Source organism: Chinchilla lanigera, unplaced genomic scaffold, assembly GCF_000276665.1.
Source record: "Chinchilla lanigera isolate Chin_1 unplaced genomic scaffold, ChiLan1.0 scaffold00009, whole genome shotgun sequence".
NCBI lineage: Eukaryota > Metazoa > Chordata > Mammalia > Rodentia > Chinchillidae > Chinchilla > Chinchilla lanigera.
The window spans coordinates 7826376-7844587 of NW_004955410.1; the positions used below are offsets into that span (position 1 = coordinate 7826376).

At 42.8% G+C, this 18212-nt stretch overlaps 1 protein-coding gene and 1 long non-coding RNA gene across 2 annotated transcripts in view; one reads left to right on the forward strand and one right to left on the reverse strand.

Moving 5' to 3' along the window:
• Positions 1-18212, reverse strand: part of Ccdc146 (coiled-coil domain containing 146) — a 115143-nt gene that overhangs the window by 15674 nt on the left and 81257 nt on the right. Inside the window, exons 4-10 of the mRNA XM_013510513.1 lie at positions 16155-16212; positions 14300-14476; positions 13715-13788; positions 12649-12876; positions 11718-11904; positions 1399-1494; positions 564-734 (exon numbers count right to left, since the gene is read on the reverse strand). Of these exons, the coding sequence (XP_013365967.1) occupies positions 564-734; positions 1399-1494; positions 11718-11904; positions 12649-12876; positions 13715-13788; positions 14300-14476; positions 16155-16212 (991 nt within the window). The remainder of the gene's footprint in view (positions 1-563; positions 735-1398; positions 1495-11717; positions 11905-12648; positions 12877-13714; positions 13789-14299; positions 14477-16154; positions 16213-18212) is intronic.
• On the forward strand, positions 3833-8559 carry LOC106147775. The gene is made up of 4 exons (XR_001232726.1): positions 3833-3924; positions 4281-4514; positions 6066-6159; positions 8339-8559. It is a non-coding gene; the product is annotated as an uncharacterized LOC106147775 (long non-coding RNA).

The window sequence follows — 18212 nt, forward strand, 5'->3', positions numbered from 1 at the left end:
AAGGCAGGGTGGCGTGGCAGAGGGGTATTGAAGAGGAGAAGCAGTCCATGGCAAAGCAGCCAGGAAGCAGCAAGCAGCAAAAACAGCAGCAGCAAGCCTTCCTTTCTGTTTCATCCCATCCAGGCTACAAACCTTTAGGGTGGTGCTACCTATTCTAAGGGTGGGGCTTCTCATACCCACACCCAGAACTATGATAAACCAATTAATGGACTAATCCAGTACCACACACCCTTAATCCCAGTATCACACCCTTAATCTACATTTGCACAATCCAGTAATTTCTCAAAAACACCTCCTATGACTGTGTAAGGCTTTGGGGGGACACCTAGATATAAGGTATAACACACACACACACACTCTCTGTCTCAGTTACTGACTAATGCTAATTGAATTGTGGGATTATTGTTTTCAGTGCATAATTGAATCTCATTTAGGGAAACTTTATAGTCCTTATGATACAAAGGAAACATACTAGTGTCATTGTTTTCCAGGGAACATTTTGAGAGAATGAGGCTCCCCTGGCCTCTTTTCCTAATTAACCATGATTACAAAGACACAATTACCTTAGCTTTCAAGAAATCCTTGGACTTTTGTTCCTTTTCATCAGTTTTGACTTTTATCACACGGACAAGATTGAATACCAAATTTCGCAAGGTTTCTTGGTCCTTTAAAAGCTTGTTTTCTTCGGCAAGTTGTTGTTCTACTAACTTCGACTCAGCTTCTGATAGAACTTTCTTTTGAAAAGCACAACAGAATTATAACTTATTTGTTTGAAGGAAACACAGTAAGACTGTGTAGACTTCCTGTGTAGATTTATAAAACATGAGACAAAGTAACTGCACTGTTTTAGCTGTTTCCCCTACATTTTTATAAAAGAATATATAAAACAGTGGGTTAACATGATAGAATCTTTTCTTGTTTAGACTATTTTCAAGTTACTGTAAGAAGAAACATAAAAGCATGTTTTAAAAATACTTAAGCAGTAGCTTGAATAAACAGAAATTGATTTTTTAAATTAGACATTAGTTAAATAAAACCCTAGTGTTTATTCTTAATGTGGTCAATGGCCCTTTTATTTCAACATCTCATTGGCTGATATAAATTTTGCCAGTTCAGGTATTTTTTTTCCCCTCAAATTTAATGTAGTTAATATGAATTTTAATTCGAGGAAAGGCTGGGGATGTAGCTCAGTCATGAGTGCTTGCCTGGCATACAGCTGGCCCTGGGTTCCATTCCCAGCATGACAAAGAGAAAAAAAGAAAGGGAAATAAGTTCACATGAGGCAGGAGCGTACTCTGATGACCGTCCCTATTAGTGGGGTTGTGTGGAGCAGTCGAAAGCACAATGACTTTGCATTGCCGTTCTGAGACAGACACTTATGGGAGAGCTTGTATTAACCTGCTGGGCCAAATTCCTCTTAGCGACTTCAACTTCCTTGTGGAGCTCCCGCCTTCTTTCAGATAACACAGCATTATCTTTAGGGATCACTTCCATCTGGAAATCAAAGTGTAAAGCAGACCATGCGGTCAATCCATCATATACTTTTTGAAAAAAGTAGGCAAATGATGACTCTCAAGCTTAGAGGGCCTACCTCTGATGCTGAGCATTCTCTACAAAGTCATAGCAAACTAAATTATGAAGAATTGCCAAACATCTACAGTTCACCAGCTACAGATGTTTCATCATTCATTTAGAAATACATCCTATTAATAATGGTTAACATTTTTTGAGCATTGATTAAATGTCTGGCTAGCTCTAAGGTTTTATACGCATGATCTTATTTCATGCTCACAGTAACCCCACAAGGTCGGGAATCCTGTCATTTCCAATTGTGCAATAAGGAGAATGAGGCTCGAACACATGTAAGCAACATGCCCCAACTGTGTGGGCGTAACTGGGCAGTTTACACACAGCCCTGATCCTGATCGAACACTGCTTTCCACTGCTGCTCTTGCTCCCGTCTCAGCACCACTAAACATGCATTTAGGAGGACTGTTCAAATGACAACTGTTATAGTAAATGTGAGTTCATTTGTGAGTCCCATAGCTTACAGAAAACAACAGAAGCTACTCACTAGGAACAGTGGGACTAGTTTGCTACTTCCATGGAGTAGCTTGATGGGTAGCCACGAAGCTCTCACATGAAAGAAAAGCCTCTTAACTTTTTTATTGACTCCTAAATTCTCATCATTACATTTCTGTTGCATTGGCTTGCACTTTTGGCCTGTGTTAAATACTTTGGGAAAAGGGAAGCATCTCAATCTGTCAGCCTTTGTTATCTGTCGGGAATGATCCTGACAGGCGCTACACCGATCCTCATGAGAAAGGGTGGAAGAGCACCTGTGGCAACTGATAAGGGGAGGGTGCCATCCAAGGACACAGGGATGGACACCTTGGAGTGTTTGTGATCTACACGACTTTGGAGGTTTCAAAAAAGCTCACAATGCCTTCCGCTATAGCTCATTTCCTACTGTAGCAGCACACACTTCCAGTCACCAAGCCTAAACCCTGGTTAAAACATCTCAAGACAAGAGAATCATGCTGGTTAGTGATTTAAAGGTCGCCTAACAGGATCTCCCTGAGAGTCAAGCTACTATTTTAAAGCAGTTGAATGTGTCTTTGGATGCCCCATCATCCAGGAGGCTGTGTGTCTGCAAAACCTGGCCTGTGCCGTCAAGGGCCCAGCAATGTCTCGCTTCCCACGGCCTCCTCTGCCTGGACAGCAAGCCATTAAGAAGCACACACTGGCTGAGGAGGATGAGACATTGTCCTGTGAAACCCGTAGAGCAATGCACAGAATCTCCTGGTTTTAGAGAACATGTAATTGTTACAGCAGATTGGAAAGGGGAGAGATCAACATAGACTTGAGCAAGCAGAGAAGACATCACGAAAGAGGTCGGAAGTCAGTGAGGAGGGATTGGATTTCATGCCTGGAAAGTGGGGGTAGGCCTCCCGGACAGAGCAAGTCCAGTGAGCTTCCTGGGTCCTGTGTGGTTCTCAGGGTGGGCGGTTCCTCACGATCTGCTTCTAGGACAGGCAAGTCTGTACATGAATGCCACCTGGGGCCAGGAGAGCTTAAATGTTTTGCAGAAAATCTGATGCGAGCATACTCACCAGCTACTATGCCAACTACAGGCTCCCAATAGTTTCCGGGTTTGAGGTCTTTGACATTTGGGTTCTTTGCACTGTTTTGAAGTACAAATCACACTGCAATGGATTGTATTCATTTTTGTGTTCTGGCTAGCACTTCTCTACACTTGTTTTTAATTCTACAGAAAGCCCAGCCCTCTAATTTCAGTGGGAATTACATGTGCTTGGTTTGTGGAAAAGGTAACAAGGTAAGGCATTGGCAACAGAGCCTGCAGGTCACCCTCCAACCTCCATGACCTTAGGGCAGAGCTTCTTTGTTCAAAGTTGCAAAGTATCCAGGAGCCCTCAGACTCCCGTGCAGTTGTGGGTAGCCAGGTGGGCCAGGATAAGCTCATGAAATGGAAGTGGCAGTGAGGTAGGGCTCCTGGGACTGTTTTCCTGTGACAAAGACAGAGGCAGCCAAGTCAGCTACCACCTGCCCTTTGTTCTCTGGCTCTTGGCCATCTTGGGACCATGGAGAAGATACACACACACTGAGCATAACAAAAAAGAAAGCTAAAAGAATTTTATTATGTGAATAAAAAACAACCTCCTATTTAGTAAAACCAGTATAATTTTTCTGCTACCTTTTTGAAGCCAAGTTGCAAATCTAATTGATGTGTCTTTTGAAAAAAAATCTTCCTAAAGTAATCTGGAAAATACACTGGAGTTAGACTGAAGTCTATTTTTTTTTTTTTTAGTGTATGTGCTGCCAAAGTGAGCACTGACATCTGCATTAATGTGGAAGGAATTATCATTAGCTGTGAGTCCCAAATGCCATATATCTACAGGTTTGGTAAGCTGATTTCAGTTCTTTGGCTGATAAATTACAGCATAGCATTTCAAATTTTTTTTAAAAAAGTGTGTTTACTGTAACCAAATGAACTGTAGAAATCATTCATTTTCATGGCCACCTCTACTGTCCATGCTATGTTATGGGAGTCACTGTTAATATTTTGGTGACTACTGTTCAGGTATTTTCAGCACACAAGTAATCATCAGTAACACTGTAAGAGTTGAGAAATGAGGCATTATTCTGTTGCTGTAGACATCCCCCTTATTTGATATCAGTAAGCCTTAGTGGACAGTGTAACACTCTGATATTTTTCTAACTATTCCAAACATCCATGAGACTTGTGCCTTTTATTTCAGGGAAGTCTCTGAACAGTCCAATTCTGCAAGAGAATCAAACAACTGTCTCCAGGGGAGACAAATTCTGAAGCATCCCTGGAGCTCAGTGTACTTCCTTTTTATCTTTTTCCTCCTTGAACTGTGTGCAAGTCTGAGATGCCCAGTGGAAGTGACTGGCCTGGACCACTTCTGTTTTAAGTACAGCCAGCTCTGGGCAGTGGCCAGCTAATTCCAAGTCAAAAGTCAAAGTGGAGGGTAAGTAGCTCACTGAAACCCTATCAGGACAGTAACACGCGTTTTTCTTGAAATCCTTGAAGGCAAAGGATTTCAGTACATTTTAATTTCTTCTGGGTTTATAGTCTATGTGTGCTATTTGGTGAACTTAATAGCTAGGAGTGTCATTATATAAATAGCTTGCATTTGCTAAAAGTCTGAATGATGTATGAGGATTCCACTGCAGATTCCTCTTTGGTCCAGGCCCTGTTATGGTTTAGATCAAGAATGACCCCCAAGGTCGCCTTTTGGAAGGTGACTGAATCACGAGGGTGCTGTGCTCGTTAGTGGAAGCATCCATGGGTGAGTTCACTGGGTGTGCTTTGGAGGTGGGGCCTGGGGGGAAAAGCCGAGGTCACTGGCGGCATAACCCGCAGAGGTCTCTCTCTCTCCCTGGCTCCTCCTCCTCTCTCTGCTTCCTGGCCACCATGATGTGAGCAGCTCTCCTGTGCTACACCCTCTGCCATGCTGTTCTGCCTGGAACCTGCCAACGTGGACTGAAACCACAAGCCAAAATAGACCTTCCTTTAAGGGGTTGGGAATTTTGTCCCAGAGATGAGAAAGTGACCAAGACGGGGCCAGCCCTTATATATTTTGTGTCCAGCCAGATCCATCTTTAGTGACAAACTGCACCAATAGAAACAGCTTCCTGTTAGCTTTGCAGCCTCTCTCCTTAAGTGCAAGCAGATAGCCAAGGATCATGATACATTGAAGGGAGGGTTCTAATAAAAGATAACAACAAAGCAATCACACACAATCCAGGAAAAAGTAGTTTGAAGAGAATAAAATCTATGCAAGAAGAACAAGAAACCATCACTGGTATCTTCAGTGAGGTGAGAGAAGATATGAGATACAAACAAGGATGCCCTAAAACAGAAACAGAACAAAAAGAGCCCATGGAAATATAAAATATGAGAGCAGGATGAAAGAGTAGAACTGCTGGAAGGAAAAGTTGAAGAAATCTCCCTGATAATATGTTAAAAAGACAAAAGAGAATGGAAATAAAAAGAAAAATAAGAGGAAGTTAGAGAACTCTTTTAGAAGGTCCAACATCACCATGAAGAGCTCTCAGGCAGACCGAACAGAGAAAATGGAGTGGAGAAAATTTAAGGAACAGTGCAAGACAGACTCTCAGAGCTGAAAGACAAGTTTGCATACATGAAGAACTCATAGAAGGCCCAGCATAAAATATAAAATAAAGAAAATGATATTCCCAGTGCACATGGGAGTAGTATTATGAGATAAACATTCTGGAGGCAAGTGAAAATTCCCACAAGCTTCCCTCACAGAAAACAAAGCTTTCAAATAAAGGGTCAAGGACAAGAATAACACCAAGTTTTCTCAGTGGTTACATCAGAAGCGTAAGACAACTGGCCAATGCCTTTGTTCTGAGGGAACTATTTCCAACCTAAGGTTACACAGCCAGTTAGATTATTGTGTGTACAGTTAACTTATGAGATATATGATAGTTTCTATCACATCTTTTCTGACAGGCAAGGTCTTACAAATTACTTTCCACTCTCATTTTCTCAGGAAGCTGCTGGAAGGCATTTTCTCTTCATGAAGGAGAAATGAGCTGAGACAGAAACAGAAGAGACCACAGAATAAAGGCTCCAACACCCGAGAGGTAAAGGGAAGGCCAAGATGGTGGCGTGAGGCTGCCCTGATGGCAGCAGGACAGCGAGCACACAGAGAAGTCAGTTTCATTTTTAATAGGTCAGAAGCCTGAAAGAAAGCAGCCCTCCTCTCCTTGAGCCCGCCCGGTGCTCACACACAGGCTGTGGTGGAACTGAACACAAACAGTGCCACAGAACACCAACTCCAGACAGAGCCATTTTGTAATTCTGATGGAGCAGGACAAAAACAAGACCACTGTATAACTGCATTTGAATACAGGCAGAAACATGAGCACTGGCCAGGCCACAAAATGCCATACATTCCCCACTTGTATGCAACCTTTATCAAGTACAGCTGTCCTCTGCCCAGCCCTTTCCCTTTCTGGCTAAGGGTTATTAAGATATCCCACCACAGAATTACTCTCATTTCCTGACAACATCCAAATTCAGGGCAAAGTTCCATTTCCTTACGCCACCCTTCAAATCATACCACAAGAGCCCAAATGCTCCAAGTTCTTCCTGGTACTCTCTACAGACACTTCCTGCAATTCCTGAATAAGTGTTTTGTCTGTTGCCGTGTGTAAGAAACTCAACCCTTTCAACCACAGGTGCGCGCCTGCTGGGAGAGGTCAGGGACAGGGCCCAAGGGCGACTTCTTCAAGAAGGTCAAGGGAATACAGTATCAAGTGTGTTTTAACATCCTCAGAGGAAAGGTATGCAAGTGGAGAACAGTCTGGGGCTGAAATAATAGCAAGTACACAGAAAAAATGCACAGGAAAAAACAGGATGCTTATAAATTCCTGAAAACAAAATTTTGTAAGGAAGGGCAGTTACATAATACGACTGCAATGTGCACAAACTTTATATATTTATTGCAATATAACCCCCCTAAATTCTTAACTAACCAAAATTATGACAGGAGGATATGGGTGTATCAAGGGACAAGAATGTGTGTATAGTGTGAGCAGGCGTCGAAAAGAGAGCCTAATCGTCATCTTTTATAGTGAAAAGTAGTAAGATCAGTTCTAAAACCGAACACTCGCATGAAAGCATTGGAAGCATGTTGTGCAATGTATGAAGAGACTCTAAAATAGAAACCTGAAGGAGCAGCACTTGATGAAGAAGAAGATTTGATCAGAAGTAGCAAACACATGGGGGAAAAGTCTCTCTTTTCATGCCCAGCAGAACATTACTAATCATCATAGAGCTCGAGATCTTTGCTACGTGGTTACTGCAGGGAGTCACCATCAAGCAAATGGAGCTGATGCTTGGGTATCAGCTTGATTAGGACATAATATATTTATGATTCCTCTCAGTTCTTTCATTCTGTGGTTATGTGAAATAATGATCCACTGAATGTCTTTGTGGTGGGTGACACATGGATATGCCACTTAAGCATATTAACTTGGTAGCAAAATGGAGACTAAATTAGACGTGGAAGGAACAGGTCCTGACCAGAAGTGGCAAGCAGTAGGTTTATTTCTCTCACCAACAGGGCTGACTGTGCAGTCTTCTCCACAGGAATAAGATAGGTATCTTCACAATCTTAACCGAGCTATAGAATTTTCTTTAGCTTTTCAAGGAGTTTGCTTGTATAAAGGAAGGAAAGCAGTATTTACTGGGTACCTTCACAGTGCCACATGGTTTCACGTTGATAATCACTTCTGTTTCCTGCAACAATTTTGGCTCAAAGGTTTGGAAAACACCTAACACAGGAAAGAGTTCAATGGATCCAAGAATTATACCTGACTCTGAGTCATAGCTGAAGGTCTCCCCAACGAAGTAGGTGGGTGTGACAGCCTTAAGCACTGGAAATGAGTCATGAAGAGCAAAAGTGCAGAACTACACTTAAATCAGAGTGAAGAGAGATGGAACCTCTAGAGAACTACAAGTAAAGAAAAATCATAACACACGACTCATAATCATAACGTGAAACGTCGTATTTACTTAAGGCACAGAGGGCACTGTTAATGATGGTCACAATCTTGGACATTCTCTTCTGTGTAGAAAGGGCATCAAACATGATGGTGAAAGTCAGAACAGAAATTCTGAGGTCGCGTTCGTAAAACATTGACAGCACGTTTATTTCTCTTCAGCACCACAGGAAGTCAGGAAGAGCCATGTTTAAATGGAGAAGTGTCCTACAATGCAGTGTCTTATTTCATGTAACTGTGATGTCTTTGATTCCAGGGTGACCTGCCAATCTCTATGCTCATTAACAGTTCTGATGGTTTTGCTGGAAGCCAGCCAAATGCCCATGCCATGGCAGAGCCCATCTTCCACCTGCTTGGCCTGGACTTGGCCAATGCCCCAGAGGGAGGCAAAGGCTACCCATTGCTGCCCACCAGGAAGTGATCTGCCTTTGTGGAATTTTCTTCCCACAATTCTCATATGCCTTTTAAAATATAAGCTCCGGGGCTGGGGATTTAGCTCAGCGGCAAAAGCACCTGCCTGGCAAGCGCAAGGTCGTGAGTTCGGTTCCCAGTACCGGAGAAAAACCAAAAAAAATAAAATAAAATAAAATAAAATAAAATATAAGCTCTCCTTGTAGCTTATTTTTCTAGGTGTTATAGCAGGAAGTATGGTCCATTGCAATTGTTAATATTTTTAACTAGAAGAGGAACAGCACAATTACATTTTGGATGAGGTTTACGTGTCTCTTCGATGGCACTTAATCTACATTTCCTGGTAACGGTGAATTTAAGTCTATCTAGTGTCTGTCATCTCTTGGAACCAATATTGTGACTTTCATCAGTGTAAAACTATTTTTGAGATCTCTAAGAAGTACTGCTCTAGGTACCAAGTTATCTTGTTGCTTCCATCCAGATGCCGTTACTCTTCACTTTTAAGGAGAATGTTTGCTGAGCCCCATTAGAAACATATTTAACAGACGTGTCTTACTACTAAAATCTTTGAAACTGGTTAATAATGGTGGTGCTAATTTTTAATCCTATTGTTTAAAAAAACCTTACTGGGTGGCTGTTTGGCCGATAATCCGTGACGGTTTCATCAATACAAGCAATATTGGTGGGTTATAGGAGACTCCTGCTCATCACGCTCCAGTTTCTATCGATACTTTGAACATACGTTATTCCTCCTACTTACTATCAGCCTCACCAGGGTGAGGTGGGGCCCCCGGCTCTGTGTGTGTCCACAGCTCCAGCTTAACATCCTACTGTGCTGGGCTTTGGGCAAAGATGGAAAAGTTTAACCAATGTTTCCAATAAAAATAACTTGGAACAGGGCTGGGGATTTAGCTCAGTGGCACAGCGCCTGCCTGACAAGCACAAGGTCGTGAGTTCAATTCCTGGTACTGGAAGAAAAAAAAAAAGAATAACTTGGAAAGTCGGATTAAAACTATGTTGGAAGGTATTAAAGTTAAGTCTTCAAAGGTTTTAGCTCTGTCCAGAAAGTAGTAAAAGTACTGTTACACTGGACACTACTACATCAAGGGTAACCATTGTACTCTACGATAGCCACACGACGAACAGAAACAAGAGTGCAGATGTAACTAACGCACATCTACAGTGGGGACAGCAGAACAGTATAAAACAGATTACTCCAAAAGAAGGAAATGTGGGAGAGAAGATGAAAATAAAACAGGTGGGGCAAGGAGAAATCAATAAAACTATCATAGATAAATGTTAAAATAGTCTGCAACGACAGTAAACGTTAGTTTTAGACTAAATATAAAAATTGAAGAATATAAGACCCTCTTACACCTGATTTTGAAGTGTGTGCTGTGGATGAGATACATCTAAATGATGATGCAAAAAGAACAAAAGTCAGTGAAGGAGAAAGGAAATACCATGCAAAATCTAACCAAAACCAACCAAACAAAACAAGTATAACTGTATTGTATTAATAGCATATCACTGTATTAATAGCAGATCAAATAAACTTTTAAAGCCAAAAAAATGGGGCAGGGGATATAGATCAGTGGCACAGTGCCTGTCTGGCAAGCTCAAGATCCTGAGTTTGATTCTTGGTACCCCCCCCCAAAAAGCCAAAAGAATTATTACAGTTAAAGAGATTATAGAGATAAAAATCAGCCTACCTGCTGGAACTGTAATAAAATTATTTGAAGTATATAAGAAGAATAAATAGCTGCTTTTTTGGAAAATGAGGGAAAACATCACATTTTACCTCCCCTCCTTGAGACAGAAAATGAAAAAAAAGAAAAAGATTATGCAAATCCCCTGGCGGCAAGACCAAGTTCCAGTTGTTGCCGACACGCATAACCTTCAGAAGCTTTCCACACGTGGTGTGAGGTTGATCTTTCGGTTAGGATAGGCCAAGCTGTGTTACAGAAACAAACACCCACCAAACATCACGGCTCCAGACCAGGAAAGCTATTTGTGACAGATGGAGATGACATGCTAAGGTTGTCAGTGGCACATCTCACAGCTCCTCCATATTGCCATGTCCCTCCACATAGGGATGGGGCCCTGCTTAACTGCAGTGGGCACAAGGAAGCTTCTACATGCCACAGGCGTAGGAGAGCAGATCTAGGCATGAGTTAGGGGCAGATGCATCTACCACAGGAGGAAACAGTTTAAGCTTCGGAGGCCCCGGCCTCCATGAGGCTCTGGAGTATGACATCCTGAAGAGAACGGGGTAGGCTTCTGTGTCCTCAACTGCTGCCTCCCATCCTTTCTTCACCAAAGGATGCAGTAACCCAGGCTCTGGCACAAGAACGCAGCCCCCTAGAGGGTCTTCTGGCCTTTAGAGCGCTGGTCACTTAGCAAGGGGAGCCCTCTCTGAGAGAGACAGGAGGTAGGGGCCCCAGGGCCATAGCCATCACCTGGGAGCACCGAGGCAGTAAGAAGGTGACTGCTTTCTTGGGCATCCTGTGACTGAAGCCCACCTCTGAGACTGCACACTACACTGGTGGCCTGATGGAGGCAGGGTTGGGTTCTGGAGCACCCTTGGTGGGTGGAGGAGTAGCCTACTGACCACTGACATTTACACAGTGATTTAATGAGATCCTTAACTGTCCCAGCTGCCATTGCACTATGCTGGATCTACTGTGTGTACGTGTGTGCGCGCGTGTGTGTGTGTGTGTGTGTGTGTGTGTGTGTGTGTGTGTGGTGAGGTGGCGGCTGGGCAGTAATCCTTCGCATTGAGCTACATCTCCAGCCCTTTTTATTTTTTATTTTGAGACAAGGTCTTGCTAAGTTGCCTAGGCAGCACTCAAACTTTCAGTCCGCCTGCTTCAGCCTCCTAGAGTACTGGGATTCCAGTTGGATCTGACTTAACGGAGGAAGACAGTGATGCACTTGGTCCTGACCTACAGTGGACCCTGTCCTGCTTCTAGACCTGGATGGCCCAAGTACTTCCATGGCCAGGCTGAGGCCTGATCCCGAGAAGGCACCTGTGTAGTCTTGAGCTAAAAAGAGATCTGAGGACATTATAGGACTATAAACTCTATAGTAGCTTAGACGTATTTGAAAATTGCCTTTTCACTTTTCTTCCTTCTCTGTTGTAGCAAAAAATAGCTTTCTGAAATGTTTTTACTTCCGAAGATAGCACTGAGCTGCGGAGTCAGACAGTGGTTTCCAGCACCCACCTCTAACAGAAGCCTCTGATGCAAGGCTTGAGTCTGCGTGAGGGCTTCACAGGACACTTTCAAGAGGAGCTCCATCTTCTTTAAATTTCGAAAATCTCGTTCCTTCTCTCTCTGCTTGTGAGAAAGCTCATCATGGTAGTTCTGCTTGTCAATGAGACTGTTTCGTAAACTGAGGTCCAAGATCCCTCTGTCCAGGTAAAGGGAGAGAATGAAAGTGACACGTCATCAGCTGTCCCCACGTTCCTCAAAGCTTGTCCAGATGCGTACTGGACATATAAACTGCTTGGGTCAGAATCATAATTGTAAATGATGCCAAAAGCAACCAGGTTCATAAGATGGTATCATTTGGAGCTATATTCTTACAAACTCAAGTGTACTAACAAACTGGCAGAGGTAGAAGCCCCAGGATCCCTAAAATTTATTTGAAAGTAGCAAGCAGGGATAGAGGTAGGGGCGTAGTTCAGTGGTACAGCCCTTGCCTAGCATGGGTTCCATCCCAGAACTGGAAAAACAACAAAATGTAGGAAATAAAATCCCCCTGGGGAATCACACCCAAAATCACCCCACGGGGAAAAAGTCATGATTACATCAGAAATACCATTACTTGTTGGCAAAAATCCCTGAACTACACAGCACACCCCAGTGATTTAATTTCCCAGAGGTATACTTCAGAGGCTTGTGACACACGATGGATTTTGTCCTTAAAATTTGGTCACATAAATAGAACTGAGGAAACTTATGAATAAAGGATGGAAAAATTACTTCAAATGCTTTATTTGGTAACATATGTCTAATTAATGAAAAACAGTTAAAAGTCTACAAAATTATATTGAATTGAATCAACATAAGACAATGTGCGAGTATGTTTTGCATCCTCAAATATACATCAAAGACAACTTCAGATGACAGAAGTCACGGAAGCCCCACGAACCTTTCAGTGAGTGATGAAGCTTCGTTCTCCCGGGTTAATTCTACAAGCTTGACCAGCTGGTTATACTCCCGCTCTCTGACTTCCAGTAAGGCTCGCTTGCCTTCAACTTCCTTCATGACATCCTCCTTCTCCTCCACTAGAGCGCTCACTTTGCTTTCGACTTTCTTTAGGGAGTTGTTCAGCTCTTTGACTTCGTATTCCAACACAATTTTTTTCCTTTCCATTTCTCTGTAGGACACACACACACACACACACACACACACACATGCTTTATTTTGTGCCAGTGTTTAAAACCAGGCAGAAGAACAAGTCATAGATTTAGTGGTCTCGGGAGTGCATGAGGACCATGGGTAAATGGGGCGTGGAGGGCGCCTTTCTCAGTGCCGCTGAGGCAGGCATGCGCCCCTCCCCGATTCCTCTCCAGTTCTCAAGCGCTGCCGTCTCTGCCATTCTACCCTCCTTCTGACCAGCTTCCTGGAAGGGACTTGAATTTCTTAACATTGGTCCTCACCAAAAAGCTGGGTTTTTAGAACAATTGTTGCTTCATTTTACCTCTCTTCTTTAAAGATCAGTCACCAGATCAATCATTTCCCCAGAATATTTGCATCCTTGTTTATGTCATTGTTTCTGCTTCCCAAGTGGCCCTTGCATCCAGATCCGCTCTGGATGTCTGAGGGTGTGTGTTACACACGAACAGGTGGCAAAGTGGTGTGCTGATGGTCCTGTGTGCTTCTGGCTGGCTGACTTACCTCTGGACCGTGAAGTTCTAACCAGTTCAAATAATTTATCCCTGGCTCTGTTACAATCAAATGGAATTCTCTAGAAAGATATGATTTATAAGTTGGAAACAGAATCTTGACCCATAACTAAGACATATATACGAGTTATGACTCATGGTAATTTGCTGCACTATCTTTTAAAGAACTGAATATATGAAACCTAGACAAGGCAAAAAGCAGAAAATTTTGAGTCTGAAGTGTCCAGTGCTTAGTCCTCTCAACGTAGTGTGCATGTGTTACTCAGGGGAGGATGGCTGGGGATTCAAAATATAAACATAAAACCATACACTTTTTTGCGTGTTATTTTTTCTATCTCCTTTCCAATCTGTACAGGAATGGTTTGATGTTGGACCACTTCATCCTAGAAAAGAAATGCAATCACATTAAACTATACAAATCATATAGTCTCAGCTGAGAAGTAAGACAAGCAAATTAAACAGGAGTAAGAGAGGAACTACAGCAGGTAGAACCCTTCCACTCTGCTCCATGTGCTTCATTATAAGACCCTCTAAGAGAGTTGTGTTTGATTGCGTCTGACCCATACTGTGGAGCTCTGTTCGGATTCCCCTGGGGAGGAACCTTCTCTCCGCTCTGCTACCAGGATTGACTGCTACCACCGCATGTTCTTCCAGGAAGCAGTTGTCTTTGTTACATTTATTTCTAATATCAGAAAGTATTTGGTGAAGTTTGGAGAGGCCTGTTCCCCAGGGTCAGAGCTTTAAAATGGAACAGTACTATTTATCAAACAGTCTTTTGCGAATTCCCAGAGTTTAGGTTCAGTTTCATAGGCTCCACCACAAGGCAACTATCTCTTTTTGTCAAGCCTGAGAAGTAGTTAACCCTTGTGTGTTTATAACCTTGCTGGCACTCACCTTCAGGACAACTTGATGTTCCAACACTTCTTCTAGCTCCTTCTTCTCCTTGACTAACTGCTTTTGCTTAGATGCCAAATCTTCCCGTAAGTTCTTAATTTCTAATTTCTTCTGTATTATTTCTTTACGTAATTCTTCAGTGCTTTCTCTCAGCATTTTCATCTTCTTCTCCATCTCCTTTAAAAGTGGTGAAAATGATCAGGTTGTACAGTCTGAGCAAATGTTTTTCTACCTTAAAAACTAAATTGCACTCACCATGTTGATTATGTTTGCTGTGGGCTCATGAATGTGTTCTCACAAAGCTAAATGCAGCTTCTGATTTCTGACACCTTCAATCAAGGCGTGACAGTTGCACTGCATGTTTAATTCCACATTTTATGTTAGACTTTTTAAAAGTAGTGTTTCTTATTTAAATATTTCCTCTTTTTTGAGTTAAATTTGTATTTCGTATAAAAAAGTATTAATGAAATTAATGCTTTTGTGTGTCCTATTGTGTGTCCTACTAGGCTTGTGGTTTAACACCATCAGAGGCAAATAATCTCTGACTAACAGGATGACAGCTAACTTGAGTCACAGATAGGAACGAAAGATAAAGGGGTTCATATCTAACACTTTCTCCCTTAACCACAACGCCCCTTTCTTATGAATATTGCTTCTCTAGTTTCTGCATATTCTCCCCAGATGCCCTGAACCCCAGACTCCTAGCAGATCCTGCTTCTGTGCTGAACAGTCCAGAGAGGAACCTATGGGAGCAAAGCTTTCTGCTGACAACGCCCGCAGGGTGCTCTGGGCTACGTGGATGGATCGGCTCGGCCTGCCATGGGCTTGATGCATGGCTTCTCTCCTTTCGCTGCTGCTGGGAGAGACTAACTTTAGTCACCTACAATCTGGAGCTAAAATTCCAGACACTTTTTCCCATAAAATCTGTGTAAATGGTGATTAGATGAGCTTAGGTAGAATTAATAGTATTTTACTATTAATAAACAAGTTTTTTTGTGGCTGGCCATGAGATTAAACCATGAACAGCACTTATTAAAAAATACAAGCATCCAGAAAGTGGAAGCAAAGCCAAGTACAACGACCTTCTATTTACTCTTTGTGGTGGACGGCAAAAAAGGTCACGGCTTCCCCGTGCCTGGGACGGCTTGCCCCTGTGCTGTCTGGGCTATCCTTTCCGTCCTTTCCACTAGGAGAGAGGGCTATTTCTCTACGTCCTGATTCTATACCTGACCATGCGGATGGCTCTGGCCAATGACAGAGTATCAGAAAGTTTTTGCATGTGGAGATTTGTCCTCTCTCGCTGCTGAAAACCCTCTCACTCTGATGTGGTCAGCTAGGGAAGGGCCTGTGGCGTGACTTCCACATAGGCAAAGCCTTCCTCGATCACTCAACCGCAGCAGAGCAGCTGAGACCAGAAGAATTCAGGACTGTGGAGAAGAAGGAACAACTGTTGTTTCAATCCACTAACTTTGGAGATGGCTTGTTTTGCAGAAACACACAAGTGATATGTGTCCTTTATTAAAAATTTCTTTTCGTAACAAGAGATCTCCGGAAAGCTATGAGGGTAACAGCTGCGGCAAAATGATGTTTTTAAGTGCCAACACTTTTTTATTCTAGAAACAAAGCAGATACTGTACAACTGAACACTGTGTAAATGACAGGACAAATTGCTAAATCCTCCAACAGGCACCACTTACATTTACTCCAGAATGTGTATAGATATTCCTTCCAGGGCCATCAACAATTATGATTCCTGCTCTTTCAGCATATGTTTGTGGTGATAAAGATTAATTTTTTAAAAAGGGATGCTTGGCTCTCCCTGCATTTAACACACTTTATATCATTTAATACTTACTCCTGGCTTAGGTATCTTCTCAAATTCCTGCAATATGAGGTTCTTTTCTTCCGTTAAGCTGCCAAAAAAAGAAAAAAAATCAAGTCTGATGAAATCCAAAAGAACAAGCTCTTTCCATGGTAATACCTGCCTACTTTCTCTTCTCCCAGGGCCGTGCCAGGAGCACCTGTGGGCCCCGGGGTCCGTTCTTCAGGGTGACTTTCCTGACTCCCCCAGGCCTATATTGGGGCTTGCTCTTCCCGGGACCCTGCACACCGCGCTCACACACGCAGCAGAGCAGTTCTCTCAGCACGGGACCCTGTGGGAAGCTCGGGCGCCCTGCAGGGGCTCTAGGCCTCTCCTCGCACCCCCTGCCTGGTCCGGTGCCCACCTGCATACCTGCTCCCGCCTCCCAAAGGCCCGCACCCGGTACCTCAACTCTCCAGCCCAGAGGCTCCTCATCTCACCTGAACGGAAATGTGAACGCCTTCCTCCCGCCTCCCCATGCCTGCATAATCGGCCCCTCCAGCTCTGGCCGCACTGGCCTGCTTGTCAAATTGATCCCTACCTCAGGGCCTGTGCCCTGCGGGTCTCTCCAGCTGCCCTGGCCTTGCCACAAACCCTTGCATAGCTCAGTTTTATGAGCAGAGCTCTGCGGAGGCGGCCGTGGTGCTGTCCCAGGCCGCGCAGACACTCATCACCCTTCCCCGACCACGATTCGCTCTTCTGCGCAGTATTAATCCCCAGCAGGCGCCGCATCACTGTCTATTTCCCGATTGTGCGCCGTGTGTTCGTCATTTTCCCCTCCTGGACACACAGTGTGTCCCCTCCTGGACACACTGCTACGTCACAGCCTCCCTCACACTGGGCTTGGGGCCGTGGGACTAGTTTTGGCCAAGTGTAGGTGAGTGCAAGCAAGCAGCTCTCTCTTCCTAACTGCGCTGAACTGGGAAGACTTGGGATTCAACTGGCAAAGACACAGGATCGGGGCTCCCGGATGACCCACACTCTGCTGTGAGCCAGGAAAGAAGTTCACTGCATGATTTTACAGACACTTTAAGGTCTTTTTTGTTATTGCTGCAGGGCTGAGCCAAAGCCAATCTTTTCCTTTTCTTACTCTCTAAACTGCTTTCAAAGACTCAGTTACAGCAGTGACTTTTAAATTGGTGTAACCAGCTCAGAATTTCCTTGGAGATCTAAACTTTCACATCAGAAGTAAAGAAAGGAAGAACATCAAAGACTAAGTGAAGATAAAGGACATATTTTTCTAATTCTTAATTGACCTAAATGATACGTTTGTTCAAACTCTTAGGATTTTGGTTGGTATTATTACCAAATTATGCATGCTTACAAATAGAAACATACCAATTTATATGCTGATGCATCAGAAATGATGATACTAAGGATGGAAGTGAGACACCAGGATTACTGTATTATTAGAATGTATTTAAAACTGTATACAGTAGTGCTATTTGAAAGTTCTGGAAATAGTTGTGAATATATATTCCACACTCAGGGCAACCGATAAGATAAAATAAAAAGAAGCACAATTTATAGTGCTAAGGAAGGAGAGAAAATAAATAATATAAAATTCTCAGTTATTTGTAAGAGAGTCTTTCTTTTGTCTGTGACTTGTATCTGAATAACATTTTGGCCACTCTTTTAAGATAATGGTACACAGTGTATTAACTATTGTTATTCTCTAATTATTTTTATGTGAAAATTTAAAATAAAAGTATTACTTACAATAGCACAAAAATGCTGCCTTAAAGCCACAAAAAGCTGAAAAAGAGTGGATGGTAAAAATAGGAACAGAAAGCCAGGATGAGAAACAGAACACAGAGACAAATACGGTAAGTGCTAATCCAGCTATATCAGTAGTCATGTTAAATGTCAGTTAAAAGGTTATCAGAGTAGATAAAAAATAACACGATCCAACTATAGCTTGCCTACAAGAAACTCACGTTAAATGTAATGATACATATAAATTAAAAATAGATCAATAAAGATAGGCCATGCTAATGCTAACCAAAAGAGAGCACGAAAACCCAAAATCCAAAATGCTCTAAAATCTGAAAT